General features: G+C 52.0%; 1 protein-coding gene across 1 annotated transcript in view; it reads left to right on the forward strand.

Annotated features, from left to right (window-relative positions):
- The window catches only part of LOC127923475 (pre-mRNA 3'-end-processing factor FIP1-like), a 44,381-nt gene that overhangs the window by 26,986 nt on the left and 2,548 nt on the right, over positions 1-14,847 (forward strand). Inside the window, 5 exon segments of the mRNA XM_052507550.1 lie at positions 5,114-5,138; positions 5,140-5,219; positions 6,953-7,083; positions 10,424-10,541; positions 13,561-13,614. Coding sequence (XP_052363510.1) covers positions 5,114-5,138; positions 5,140-5,219; positions 6,953-7,083; positions 10,424-10,525 — 338 coding nt within the window. The 3' untranslated portion in view covers positions 10,526-10,541; positions 13,561-13,614.

Here is a 14,847-nt window from a genome sequence, read left to right on the forward strand (position 1 = left end):
CATTCCCACCGCCATAGGTGTCCATTCCCACCACCATAGGTGTCCATTCCCACCACCATAGGTGTCCAGTCCCACCACCATAGGTGTCCATTCCCACCACCATAGGTGTCCAGTCCCACCACCATAGGTGTCCAGTCCCACCACCATAGGTGTCCAGTCCCACCACCATAGGTGTCCAGTCCCACCACCATAGGTGTCCAGTCCCACCACCATAGGTGTCCAGTCCCACCACCATAGGTGTCCAGTCCCATCACCATAGGTGTCCAGTCCCACCACCATAGGTGTCCAGTCCCACCACCATAGGTGTCCAGTCCCACCACCATAGGTGTCCAGTCCCACCACCATAGGTGTCCAGTCCCACCACCATAGGTGTCCAGTCCCATCACCATAGGTGTCCATTCCCACCACCATAGGTGTCCATTCCCACCACCATAGGTGTCCAGTCCCACCACCATAGGTGTCCAGTCCCACCACCATAGGTGTCCAGTCCCATCACCATAGGTGTCCAGTCCCACCACCATAGGTGTCCAGTCCCACCACCATAGGTGTCCAGTCCCACCACCATAGGTGTCCAGTCCCACCACCATAGGTGTCCAGTCCCACCTCCATAGGTGTCCAGTCCCACCTCCATAGGTGTCCATTCCCACTGCCATAGGTGTCCAGTCCCATCACCATAGGTGTCCAGTCCCACCACCATAGGTGTCCAGTCCCACCACCATAGGTGTCCATTCCCACTGCCATGGGTGTCCAGTCTCACCACCATAGGTGTCCAGTCCCACTGCCATAGGTGTCCATTCCCACTGCCATGGGTGTCCATTCTCACCACCATAGGTGTCCAGTCCCATCACCATAGGTGTCCAGTCCCACCACCATAGGTGTCCAGTCCCACCACCATAGGTGTCCAGTCCCATCACCATAGGTGTCCAGTCCCACCACCATAGGTGTCCATTCCCACCACCATAGGTGTCCAGTCCCACCACCATAGGTGTCCATTCCCACCACCATAGGTGTCCATTCCCACCACCATAGGTGTCCAGTCCACCACCATAGGTGTCCAGTCCCATCACCATAGGTGTCCAGTCCCATCACCATAGGTGTCCAGTCCCACCACCATAGGTGTCCAGTCCCATCACCATAGGTGTCCAGTCCCATCACCATAGGTGTCCAGTCCCACCACCATAGGTGTCCAGTCCCACCACCATAGGTGTCCAGTCCCACCACCATAGGTGTCCAGTCCCATCACCATAGGTGTCCAGTCCCACCACCATAGGTGTCCAGTCCCATCACCATAGGTGTCCATTCCCATCACCATAGGTGTCCAGTCCCACCACCATAGGTGTCCAGTCCCATCACCATAGGTGTCCATTCCCACTGCCATAGGTGTCCAGTCCCACCTCCATAGGTGTCCAGTCCCACTCCATAGGTGTCCAGTCCCACCACCATGTCTTGATAGGTGTCCAGTCCCACCACCATAGGTGTCCAGTCCCACCACCATAGGTGTCCAGTCCCACCACCATAGGTGTCCAGTCCCACCACCATAGGTGTCCAGTCCCATCACCATAGGTGTCCAGTCCCACCACCATAGGTGTCCAGTCCCACCACCATAGGTGTCCAGTCCCACCACCATAGGTGTCCAGTCCCACCACCATAGGTGTCCAGTCCCACCACCATAGGTGTCCAGTCCCACCTCCATAGGTGTCCAGTCCCACCACCATAGGTGTCCAGTCCCACCTCCATAGGTGTCCATTCCCACTGCCATAGGTGTCCAGTCCCATCACCATAGGTGTCCAGTCCCACCACCATAGGTGTCCAGTCCCACCACATAGGTGTCCATTCCCACTGCCATAGGTGTCCAGTCCCACCACCATAGGTGTCCAGTCCCACTGCCATAGGTGTCCATTCCCACTGCCATGGGTGTCCATTCTCACCACCATAGGTGTCCAGTCCCATCACCATAGGTGTCCAGTCCCACCACCATAGGTGTCCAGTCCCACCACCATAGGTGTCCAGTCCCATCACCATAGGTGTCCAGTCCCACCACCATAGGTGTCCAGTCCCACCACCATAGGTGTCCAGTCCCACCACCATAGGTGTCCAGTCCCACCACCATAGGTGTCCAGTCCCACCTCCATAGGTGTCCAGTCCCATCACCATAGGTGTCCAGTCCCACCACCATAGGTGTCCAGTCCCATCACCATAGGTGTCCAGTCCCATCACCATAGGTGTCCAGTCCCACCTCCATAGGTGTCCAGTCCCACCACCATAGGTGTCCAGTCCCACCACCATAGGTGTCCAGTCCCATCACCATAGGTGTCCAGTCCCACCTCCATAGGTGTCCAGTCCCACCACCATAGGTGTCCAGTCCCATCACCATAGGTGTCCAGTCCCACCACCATAGGTGTCCAGTCCCATCACCATAGGTGTCCATTCCCACCTGCCATAGGTGTCCAGTCCCACCTCCATAGGTGTCCAGTCTCACCTCCATAGGTGTCCAGTCCCACCACCCATAGGTGTCCAGTCCCACCACCATAGGTGTCCAGTCTCACCACCATAGGTGTCCAGTCCCACCACCATGTCATAGGTGTCCATTCCCACCACCATAGGTGTCCAGTCCCACCACCATAGGTGTCCAGTCCCACCACCATAGGTGTCCAGTCCCACCACCATAGGTGTCCAGTCCCACCACCATAGGTGTCCAGTCTCACCACCATAGGTGTCCAGTCCCACCACCATAGGTGTCCAGTCTCACCACCATAGGTGTCCAGTCCCACCACCATAGGTGTCCAGTCTCACCACCATAGGTGTCCAGTCCCACCACCATAGGTGTCCAGTCCCACCACCATAGGTGTCCAGTCCCACCACCATAGGTGTCCAGTCCCACCACCATAGGTGTCCAGTCTCACCACCATAGGTGTCCAGTCCCACCACCATAGGTGTCCAGTCCCACCACCATAGGTGTCCAGTCCCACCACCATAGGTGTCCAGTCTCACCACCATAGGTGTCCAGTCCCACCACCATAGGTGTCCATTCCCACTGCCATAGGTGTCCATTCCCACCACCATAGGTGTCCATTCCCACCACCATAGGTGTCCAGTCCCACCACCATAGGTGTCCAGTCCCACCACCATAGGTGTCCAGTCCCACCACCATAGGTGTCCATTCCCACCACCATAGGTGTCCAGTCCCACCACCATAGGTGTCCAGTCCCACCACCATAGGTGTCCAGTCCCACCACCATAGGTGTCCAGTCCCACCACCATAGGTGTCCAGTCCCACCACCATAGGTGTCCAGTCCCACTGCCATAGGTGTCCAGTCCCACCACCATAGGTGTCCAGTCCCACCACCATAGGTGTCCAGTCCCACACCATAGGTGTCCAGTCTCACCACCATAGGTGTCCAGTCCCACCACCATAGGTGTCCAGTCCCACCACCATAGGTGTCCAGTCCCACCACATAGGTGTCCAGTCCCACCACCATAGGTGTCCATTCCCACCACCATAGGTGTCCAGTCTCACCACCATAGGTGTCCAGTCCCACTGCCATAGGTGTCCATTCCCACCACCATAGGTGTCCATTCCCACCACCATAGGTGTCCAGTCCCATCACCATAGGTGTCCAGTCCCACCACCATAGGTGTCCAGTCCCACCACCATAGGTGTCCAGTCCCACCACCATAGGTGTCCAGTCCCACCTCCATAGGTGTCCAGTCCCATCACCATAGGTGTCCAGTCCCACCACCATAGGTGTCCAGTCCCATCACCATAGGTGTCCAGTCCCATCACCATAGGTGTCCAGTCCCACCACCATAGGTGTCCAGTCCCACCACCATAGGTGTCCAGTCCCACCACCATAGGTGTCCAGTCCCACCACCATAGGTGTCCAGTCCCACCTCCATAGGTGTCCAGTCCCATCACCATAGGTGTCCAGTCCCATCACCATAGGTGTCCAGTCCCATCACCATAGGTGTCCAGTCCCACCACCATAGGTGTCCAGTCCCATCACCATAGGTGTCCATTCACCACTGCCATGGGTGTCCAGTCCCACCTCCATAGGTGTCCAGTCTCACCACCATAGGTGTCCAGTCCCACCACCATGTCCTTGATAGGTGTCCAGTCCCACCACCATAGGTGTCCAGTCCCACCACCATAGGTGTCCAGTCTCACCACCATAGGTGTCCAGTCTCACCTCCATAGGTGTCCAGTCCCACCACCATGTCTTGATAGGTGTCCAGTCCCACCACCATAGGTGTCCAGTCCCACCACCATAGGTGTCCAGTCCCACCACCATAGGTGTCCAGTCCCACCACCATAGGTGTCCAGTCTCACCACCATAGGTGTCCAGTCCCACCACCATAGGTGTCCAGTCCCACCACCATAGGTGTCCAGTCCCACCACCATAGGTGTCCAGTCTCACCACCATAGGTGTCCAGTCCCACCACCATAGGTGTCCAGTCCCACCACCATAGGTGTCCAGTCCCACCACCATAGGTGTCCAGTCCCACCACCATAGGTGTCCAGTCTCACCACCATAGGTGTCCAGTCCCATCACCATAGGTGTCCAGTCCCACCACCATAGGTGTCCATTCCCACTGCCATAGGTGTCCATTCCCACTGGGGTGTCCATTCCCATCACCATAGGTGTCCAGTCCCATCACCATAGGTGTCCAGTCCCACCACCATAGGTGTCCAGTCCCATCACCATAGGTGTCCAGTCTCACCACCATAGGTGTCCAGTCTCACCACCATAGGTGTCCATTCCCACCACCATAGGTGTCCAGTCCCACCACCATAGGTGTCCAGTCTCACCACCATAGGTGTCCAGTCCCATCACCATAGGTGTCCAGTCTCACCACCATAGGTGTCCAGTCTCACCACCATAGGTGTCCAGTCCCAGGAAACCATAGGTGTCCAGTCTCACCACCATAGGTGTCCAGTCCCACCACCATAGGTGTCCAGTCCCATCACCTTGTCTTGGGGCTTTGGGGAACTAGATGGTATAAATGTAGATATTGTTGATTAAAATGTTTTGATTGATGTAGTAAATTGTCCTTCTGTATATTTTACCACGGGTAGATGGGGTTTCCATGTGGTGTTCTGGGGTCTCTCTAGTAGGAAACAAGTTAAAGGGTGTGGATCTGGGCCCCAGGAAACATCAATGGAGTCCCAGTAGTGGAGGTGGACATGGAGACGTTCGAGGAGAAACCCTGGAGGAAACCAGGTACGGGTCACTGTGGGGGCGGGGTTACTGTGGGGGCGGGGTTACTGTGGGCGGGGTTACTGCGGGGGACATCGAGGAGAAACCCTGGAGGAAACCAGGTACGGGTACTGTGGGCGGGGTCACTGTGGGCGGGGTCACTGTGGGCGGGGTTACTGTGGGCGGGGTTACTGTGGGCGGGGTTACTGTGGGACATCGAGGAGAAACCCTGGAGGAAACCAGGTACGGGTCACTGTGGGCGGGGTTAGTGGGGGCGGGGTCACTGTGGGCGGGGTTAGTGTGGGCGGGGTTACTGGGGGACATCGAGGAGAAACCCTGGAGGAAACCAGGTACGGGTTACTGTGGGCGGGGTTAGTGGGGGCGGGGTCACTGTGGGCGGGGTCACTGTGGGCGGGGTTAGTGTGGAACATTCGAGGAGAAACCCTGCAGGAAACCAGGTACGGGTTACTGTGGGCGGGGTTACTGTGGGCGGGGTTACTGTGGGACATTCGAGGAGAAACCCTGGAGGAAACCATGGGTTATGGGTTACTGTGGGCGGGGTCACTGTGGAACATTCGAGGAGAAACCCTGAGGAAACCAGGTACGGGTTACTGTGGGCGGGGTTACTGTGGGCGGGGTTACTGAAACCCTGCAGGGGTACGGGGGGTTACTGTGGAACATTCGAGGAGAAACCCTGGAGGAAACCAGGTACGGGTTACTGTGGGCGGGGTCACTGTGGGCGGGGTTACTGTGGGCGGGGAGATTCGAGGAGAAACCCTGGAGGAAACCAGGTATGGGTCACTGTGGGCGGGGTCACTGTGGAACATTCGAGGAGAAACCCTGCAGGAAACCAGGTACGGGTTACTGTGGGCGGGGTTACTGTGGGCGGGGTTACTGTGGGACATTCGAGGAGAAACCCTGGAGGAAACCAGGTATGGGTTACTGTGGGCGGGGTTACTGTGGGCGGGGTTACTTGGGAACATTCGAGGAGGGGAGGAAACCAGGTATGGGTTACTGTGGGCGGGGTTGCTGTGGGTGGGGTTACTGTGGAACATTCGAGGAGAAACCCTGGAGGAAACCAGGTACGGGTTACTGTGGGCGGGGTTAGTGGGGGCGGGGTCACTGTGGGCGGGGTCACTGTGGGCGGGGTTACTGTGGAACATTCGAGGAGAAACCCTGCAGGAAACCAGGTACGGGTTACTGTGGGCGGGGTTACTGTGGGCGGGGTTACTGTGGGACATTCGAGGAGAAACCCTGGAGGAAACCAGGTATGGGTTACTGTGGGCGGGGTCACTGTGGGCGGGGTTACTGTGGGAGATTCGAGGAGAAACCCTGGAGGAAACCAGGTACGGGTTACTGTGGGCGGGGTTACTGTGGGCGGGGTTACTGTGGGACATTCGAGGAGAAACCCTGGAGGAAACCAGGTATGGGTTACTGTGGGCGGGGTTGCTGTGGGCGGGGTTACTGTGGAACATTCGAGGAGAAACCCTGGAGGAAACCAGGTACGGGTTACTGTGGGCGGGGTTACTGTGGGCGGGGTTACTGTGGGCGGGGTCACTGGGAAATTCGAGGAGGAAACCAGGTACGTGTTACTTTGTCTTCTGACAGAGTGGGGCGGGGTTACGTTTCTGATTGGTCCACTTTTACACTGAGAGGCTTGGTAGGAGTTTGTAAACATAAACGTCTGTGTGTGTGTGTGTCCTGTGTGTGTGTGTGTGTGTGTGTGTGTGTGTGTGTGTGTGTGTGTGTGTGTGTAGGTGCTGACCTGTCTGACTACTTTAACTATGGTTTCAACGAGGACACGTGGAAGGGCTACTGTGACAAACAGAAGAGGCTGAGGATGGGCCTGGAGGTCGTCAACATCTCCTCCACCACCAGTAAAATCACTGTAAGACACAACATCTCCTCCACCACCAGCTAAATCACTAAGATACAACATCTCCTCCACCACCAGTAAAATCACTGTAAGACACAACATCTCCTCCACCACCAGTAAAATCACTGTAAGACACAACATCCCTCCACCACCAGCAAAATCACTGTAAGACACAACATCCCCTCCACCACCAGCAAAATCACTGTAAGACACAACATCTCCTCCACCACCAGCAAAATCACTGTAAGACACAACATCTCCTCCACCACCAGTAAAATCACTGTAAGATACAACATCTCCTCCACCACCAGTAAAATCACTGTAAGACACAACATCTCCTCCACCACCAGTAAAATCACTGTAAGACACAACATCTCCTCCACCACCAGTAAAATCACTGTAAGATACAACATCTCCTCCACCACCAGTAAAATCACTGTAAGACACAACATCTCCTCCACCACCAGTAAAATCACTGTAAGACACAACATCTCCTCCACCACCAGCAAAATCACTGTAAGACACAACATCTCCTCCACCACCAGCAAAATCACTGTAAGACACAACATCTCCTCCACCACCAGTAAAATCACTGTAAGATACAACATCTCCTCCACCACCAGTAAAATCACTGTAAGACACAACATCTCCTCCACCACCAGTAAAATCACTGTAAGACACAACATCTCCTCCACCACCAGCAAAATCACTGTAAGATACAACATCTCCTCCACCACCAGTAAAATCACTGTAAGACACAACATCTCCTCCACCACCAGTAAAATCACTGTAAGACACAACATCTCCTCCACCACCAGTAAAATCACTAAGATACAACATCTCCTCCACCACCAGCAAAATCACTGTAAGACACAACATCTCCTCCACCACCAGTAAAATCACTGTAAGACACAACATCTCCTCCACCACCAGTAAAATCACTGTAAGACACAACATCTCCTCCACCACCAGTAAAATCACTGTAAGATACAACATCTCCTCCACTACCAGCTAAATCACTGTAAGACACAACGTCTCCTCCACCACCAGCTAAATCACTAAGATACATCTCCTCCACTACCAGCTAAATCACTGTAAGACACAACATCTCCTCCACTACCAGCTAAATCACTGTAAGATAAAACATCTCCTCCACCACCAGCTAAATCACTGTAAGACACAACATCTCCTCCACTACCAGCTAAATCACTAAGATACAACATCTCCTCCACTACCAGCTAAATCACTAAGACACAACATCTCCTCCACTACCAGCTAAATCACTAAGACACAACATCTCCTCCACTACCAGCTAAATCACTGTAAGATACAACATCTCCTCCACTACCAGCTAAATCACTAAGATACAACATCTCCTCCACTACCAGCTAAATCACTAAGATACAACATCTCCTCCACTACCAGCTAAATCACTAAGATACAACATCTCCTCCACTACCAGCTAAATCACTAAGACACAACATCTCCTCCACTACCAGCTAAATCACTAAGACACAACATCTCCTCCACTACCAGCTAAATCACTGTAAGACACAACATCTCCTCCACTACCAGCTAAATCACTAAGATACAACATCTCCTCCACTACCAGCTAAATCACTAAGATACAACATCTCCTCCACTACCAGCTAAATCACTGTAAGACACATCTCCTCCACTACCAGCTAAATCACTAAGATACAACATCTCCTCCACTACCAGCTAAATCACTGTAAGATACAACATCTCCTCCACTACCAGCTAAATCACTAAGATACAACATCTCCTCCACTACCAGCTAAATCACTAAGATACAACATCTCCTCCACTACCAGCTAAATCACTAAGATACAACATCTCCTCCACTACCAGCTAAATCACTGTAAGATACAACATCTCCTCCACTACCAGCTAAATCACTGTAAGATACAACATCTCCTCCACTACCAGCTAAATCACTAAGATACAACATCTCCTCCACTACCAGCTAAATCACTAAGACACAACATCTCCTCCACTACCAGCTAAATCACTAAGACACAACATCTCCTCCACTACCAGCTAAATCACTAAGACACAACATCTCCTCCACTACCAGCTAAATCACTAAGATACAACATCTCCTCCACTACCAGCTAAATCACTAAGACACAACATCTCCTCCACTACCAGCTAAATCACTAAGATACAACATCTCCTCCACCACCAGCTAAATCACTGTAAGATACAACATCTCCTCCACATCCTTCTCTCTCTCCTCTCAATTCCCTTCCTTCTCTGTCTCCTCCTCTCACTTCCCTTCCTTCTGTCTCTCTCTCCTCTCACTCTCTCCCTCTCACTTCCCTTCCTTCTCTGTCTCCTCCTCTCTCTCCTCTCACTTCCCTTCCTCTCTCTCTCTCTCCTCTCACTTCCCTTCCTCTCTCTCTCTCTCCTCTCACTTCCCTTCCTTCTGTCTCTCTCTCCTCTCACTTGCCTTCCTTCTCTCTCTCTCTCTCCTCTCACTTCCTTCCTTCTCTCTCTCCCTCCTCTCACTTCCCTTCCTTCTCTCTCCTCCTCTCACTTCCCTTCCTTCTCTCTCTCTCTCCTTCCTTCTCTCTCTCTCCTCCTCTCACTTCCCTTCCTTCTCTCTCTCCCTCCTCTCACTTCCCTTCCCTCTCTCTCCTCCTCTCACTTCCCTTCCTTCTCTCTCTCTCCCTCCTCTCACTTCCCTTCCTTCTCTCTCTCCCTCCTCTCACTTCCCTTCCTTCTCTCTCTCTCTCCTCTCACTTCCCTTCCTTCTGTCTCTCTCCTCTCTCTCTCCTCTCACTTCCCTTCCTTTCTCTCTCTCCCTCCTCTCACTTCCCTTCCTTCTCTCTCTCCCTCCTCTCACTTCCCTTCCTTCTCTCTCTCTCACTTCCCTTCCTTCTCTCTCTCCTCTCACTTCCCTTCCTTCTCTCTCTCTCTCCTTCCTTCTCTCTCTCTCCTCCTCTCACTTCCCTTCCTTCTCTCTCTCCCTCCTCTCACTTCCCTTCCTTCTCTCTCTCTCCTCCTCTCACTTCCCTTCCTTCTCTCTCTCTCCTCCTCTCACTTCCCTTCCTTCTCTCTCTCTCCTCCTCTCACTTCCCTTCCTTCTCTCTCTCTCCTCCTCTCACTTCCCTTCCTTCTCTCTCTCCTCTCACTTCCCTTCCTTCTCTCTCTCCTCCTCTCACTTCCCTTCTTTGTCTCATTGAATTGCCATATGATAATCAGTGTAAAACAGATAAACCAGAGTTGTTTAAAACCAAGATATCCATTTAAAGAGGTCCTACTACTGTCAAATGGTCAACCCCAAGATGTTATAAACTTAAAGATGTCCCTACTCTACTCCCCTCAGGTTCAGCAGGGCAGGACGGGGAATGAGAAGGAAGTGAGTTTACCCATCCACACGTCCAAACCTGACTTCCCACTCCAGCCAGCCTCTACAAGTCATCCATGAACATGAACACTACCAGGTAAGAGCTGTACACAGGTCAGGACAGGTACATATAGGTTAGCCTAGGACAGGTAGATGGTAAGAGCTGTACATATAGGTTTAGCCTAGGACAGGTAGAGATGGTAAGAGCTGTACATATAGGTTTAGCCTAGGACAGGTAGAGACAGGCCGTAAAGGTTATCCTAGGACAGGTAGAGGTGGTAAGAGCTATACACAGGTCAGGACGGGTAGAGGTGGTAAGAGCTGTACACAGGTCAGGACAGGTACATACAGGTTAGCCTAGGACGGGTAGAGGTGGTAAGAGCTGTACACAGGTCAGGACAGGTACATACAGGTTAGCCTAGGACAGGTAGAGATGGTAAGAGATGTACACAGGTCAGGACAGGTACATATAGGTTAGCCTAGGACAGGTAGAGATGGTAAGAGCTGTACACAGGACAGGACAGGTACATATAGGTTAGCCTAGGACAGGTAGAGATGGTAAGAGCTGTACACAGGACAGGACAGGTACATATAGGTTAGCCTAGGACAGGTAGAGATGGTATGAGCTGTACACAGGTCAGGACAGGTACATATAGGTTAGCCTAGGACAGGTAGTGACAGGCCAGTAAAGGTTAGTCTAGGACAGGTAGAGATGGTAAGAGCTGTACACAGGTCAGGACAGGTACATATAGGTTAGCCTAGGACAGGTAGAGATGGTAAGAGCTGTACACAGGACAGGACAGGTACATATAGGTTAGCCTAGGACAGGTAGAGATGGTAAGAGCTGTACACAGGACAGGACAGGTACATATAGGTTAGCCTAGGACAGGTAGAGATGGTAAGAGCTGTACACAGGTCAGGACAGGTACATATAGGTTAGCCTAGGACAGGTAGAGATGGTAAGAGCTGTACACAGGACAGGACAGGTACATATAGGTTAGCCTAGGACAGGTAGAGATGGTAAGAGCTGTACACAGGACAGGACAGGTACATATAGGTTAGCCCAGGACAGGCTGTATGGTAAGAGCTGTACACAGGACAGGACAGGTACATATAGGTTAGCCTAGGACAGGTAGAGACAGACTGTAAGGTTAGCCTAGGACAGGTAGAGATGGTAAGAGCTGTACACAGGTCCTCAGATGAATACGAGCCATAAGGTTAGCATAGGACAAGGTACATATAGACGGACTGTAAGGTTAGCATAGGACAAGGTACATATAGACGGACTGTAAGGTTAGCCTAGGACAGGTACAGACAGTAAGGTTAGCCTAGGACAGGTACAGACAGTAAGGTTAGCCTAGGACAGGTACAGACAGTAAGGTTAGCCTCGGACAGGTACAGACAGTAAGGTTAGCCTCGGACAGGTACAGACAGTAAGGTTTGCCTAGGACAGGTACAGACAGTAAGGTTAGCCTCGGACAGGTACAGACAGTAAGGTTAGCCTAGGACAGGTTGAGAGACGGTTAGGTTATCCTAGGACAGATACAGACAGTGAGGTTAGCCTGGGACAGGTTAAGAGACAGTGAGGTTATCCTGGGACAGGTTAGGGGCAGTGCGGTTATCCTAGGAAAGGTTAAGAGACAGTGAGGTTAGCCTAGGACAGGTACAGAGACAGTGAGGTTAGCCTAGGACAGGTACAGACAGTAAGGTTAGCCTAGGACAGGTACAGACAGTAAGGTTAGCCTAGGACAGGTACAGACAGTAAGGTTAGCCTAGGACAGGTACAGACAGTAAGGTTAGCCTAGGACAGGTTAATAGGCCGTAAGGTTATCCTAGGACAGGTACAGACCGTAAGGTTAGCCTAGGACAGGTTAATAGGCCGTAAGGTTATCCTAGGACAGGTACAGACAGTAAGGTTAGCCTAGGGCAGGTTTAGAGATAGTAAGGTTATCCTAGGACAGGTACAGACAGTAAGGTTATCCTAGGACAGGTACAGACAGTAAGGTTAGCCTAGGGCAGGTTTAGAGACAGTGAGTTAGCCTAGGACAGGTACAGACAGTAAGGTTATCCTAGGACAGGTACAGACAGTAAGGTTATCCTAGGACAGGTACAGACAGTAAGGTTAGCCTAGGGCAGGTTTAGAGACAGTAAGGTTAGCCTAGGGCAGGTTTAGAGACAGTAAGGTTATCATAGGACAGGTACAGACAGTAAGGTTATCCTAGGACAGGTACAGACAGTAAGGTTATCCTAGGACAGGTACAGACAGTAAGGTTATCCTAGGACAGGTACAGACAGTAAGGTTATCCTAGGACAGGTACAGACAGTAAGGTTATCCTAGGACAGGTACAGACAGTAAGGTTATCCTAGGACAGGTACAGACAGTAAGGTTATCCTAGGACAGGTACAGACAGTAAGGTTATCCTAGGACAGGTTAAGACAGTAAGGTTATCCTAGGACAGGTTAAGAGACAGTAAGGTTATCCTAGGGCAGGTTTAGCGACAGTGAGGTTATCCTAGGACAGGTTAAGAGACAGTGAGTTAGCCTAGGACAGGTACAGACAGTAAGGTTAGCCTAGGGCAGGTTTAGAGACAGTGAGTTAGCCTAGGACAGGTTAAGAGACAGTGAGTTAGCCTAGGACAGGTACAGACAGTAAGGTTAGCCTAGGGCAGGTTTAGAGACAGTGAGGTTATCCTAGGACAGGTTAAGAGACAGTAAGGTTATCCTAGGACAGGTTAAGAGACAGTGAGTTAGCCTAGGACAGGTTAAGAGACATGAGAGAGACTCATGTATTACCTCTGGTAGAGGATTTGGCAAAGCACTGTCTGGCAGTGGACAGACAGACACAGAGAGACAGGCAGACAGACACAGACAGACAGGCAGACACAGAGAGACAGACAGACACACAGACAGGCAGACACAGAGAGACAGACAGGCAGACAGGCAGACAGACAGGCAGACAGACAGACAGGCAGACAGACAGACAGACAGACAGACAGACAGACAAGCTTGCTTCCGTTTTTCTCCTCTCACTGTACACATGAATGAGTTCCTCTGAGTTCCTCTGAGTGTGTGAGGGGAGGTCTAACTGTGTCTCCCCCTTCTCCCCCTGATGGTAGGATCTCCCCCCCACAGTGGACTGCTCCCCCCGTCCAGGACATGTCCTACTATACGTGAGTGTGATGGGGCTTGTTCACAACAACACACTGATACATCCATGTACAGTATTCTGTCTTTTCCAGATGCTATTTAAAACACACAAAATAAACTCGTTTTAATTTCCCTCGGCCGTTAAACTAGTGACAAACGTCGTAGTTGCGTCGCGTCGTTAGGGCACAACGTGGTAGCCAACAATTGTCACCGCGGCAACGTTAAGTTTAACGGGAGTCGTCACCTTGGCAACAGTAAACACATTTAAATGCAACACACGTATGCAGGTTGACTCACGTGTGTGTGACAGGTGATAGCCATGTTATAGACATGTAATAACAGATTCTACATCTTATGTGTATTAGTGCTGCTGTGTGTTGTCCTTTCTGACTTTAGTGTCCTGTCACTGATCTGTCTGGTGGTTAGGTACCCCGATCTGTCTGTGGTGGTTAGGTACCGATCTGTCTGTGGTGGTTAGGTACCGATCTGTCTGTGGTGGTTAGGTACCCCGATCTGTCTGTGGTGGTTAGGTACCCCGATCTGTCTGGTGGTTAGGTACCCCGATCTGTCTGTGGTGGTTAGGTACCGATCTGTCTGTGGTGGTTAGGTACCGATCTGTCTGTGGTGGTTAGGTACCCGATCTGTCTGTGGTGGTTAGGTACCGATCTGTCTGTGGTGGTTAGGTACCCCGATCTGTCTGTGGTGGTTAGGTACCGATCTGTCTGTGGTGGTTAGGTACCCCGATCTGTCTGTGGTGGTTAGGTACCGATCTGTCTGTGGTGGTTAGGTACCCGATCTGTCTGTGGTGGTTAGGTACCGATCTGTCTGTGGTGGTTAGGTACCCCGATCTGTCTGTGGTGGTTAGGTACCCCGATCTGTCTGTGGTGGTTAGGTACCGATCTGTCTGTGGTGGTTAGGTACCGATCTGTCTGTGGTGGTTAGGTACCCCGATCTGTCTGTGGTGGTTAGGTACCGATCTGTCTGTGGTGGTTAGGTACCGATCTGTCTGTGGTGGTTAGGTACCGATCTGTCTGTGGTGGTTAGGTACCGATCTGTCTGTGGTGGTTAGGTACCGATCTGTCTGTGGTGGTTAGGTACCCCGATCTGTCTGTGGTGGTTAGGTACCGATCTGTCTGTGGTGGTTAGGTACCGATCTGTCTGTGGTGGTTAGGTACCGATCTGTCTGTGGTGGTTAGGTACCGATCTGTCTGTGGTGGTTAGGTACCGATCTGTCTGTGGTGGTTAGGTACCGATCT

Source organism: Oncorhynchus keta, unplaced genomic scaffold (genome assembly GCF_023373465.1).
Source record: "Oncorhynchus keta strain PuntledgeMale-10-30-2019 unplaced genomic scaffold, Oket_V2 Un_contig_2990_pilon_pilon, whole genome shotgun sequence".
NCBI classification, from domain to species: domain Eukaryota; kingdom Metazoa; phylum Chordata; class Actinopteri; order Salmoniformes; family Salmonidae; genus Oncorhynchus; species Oncorhynchus keta.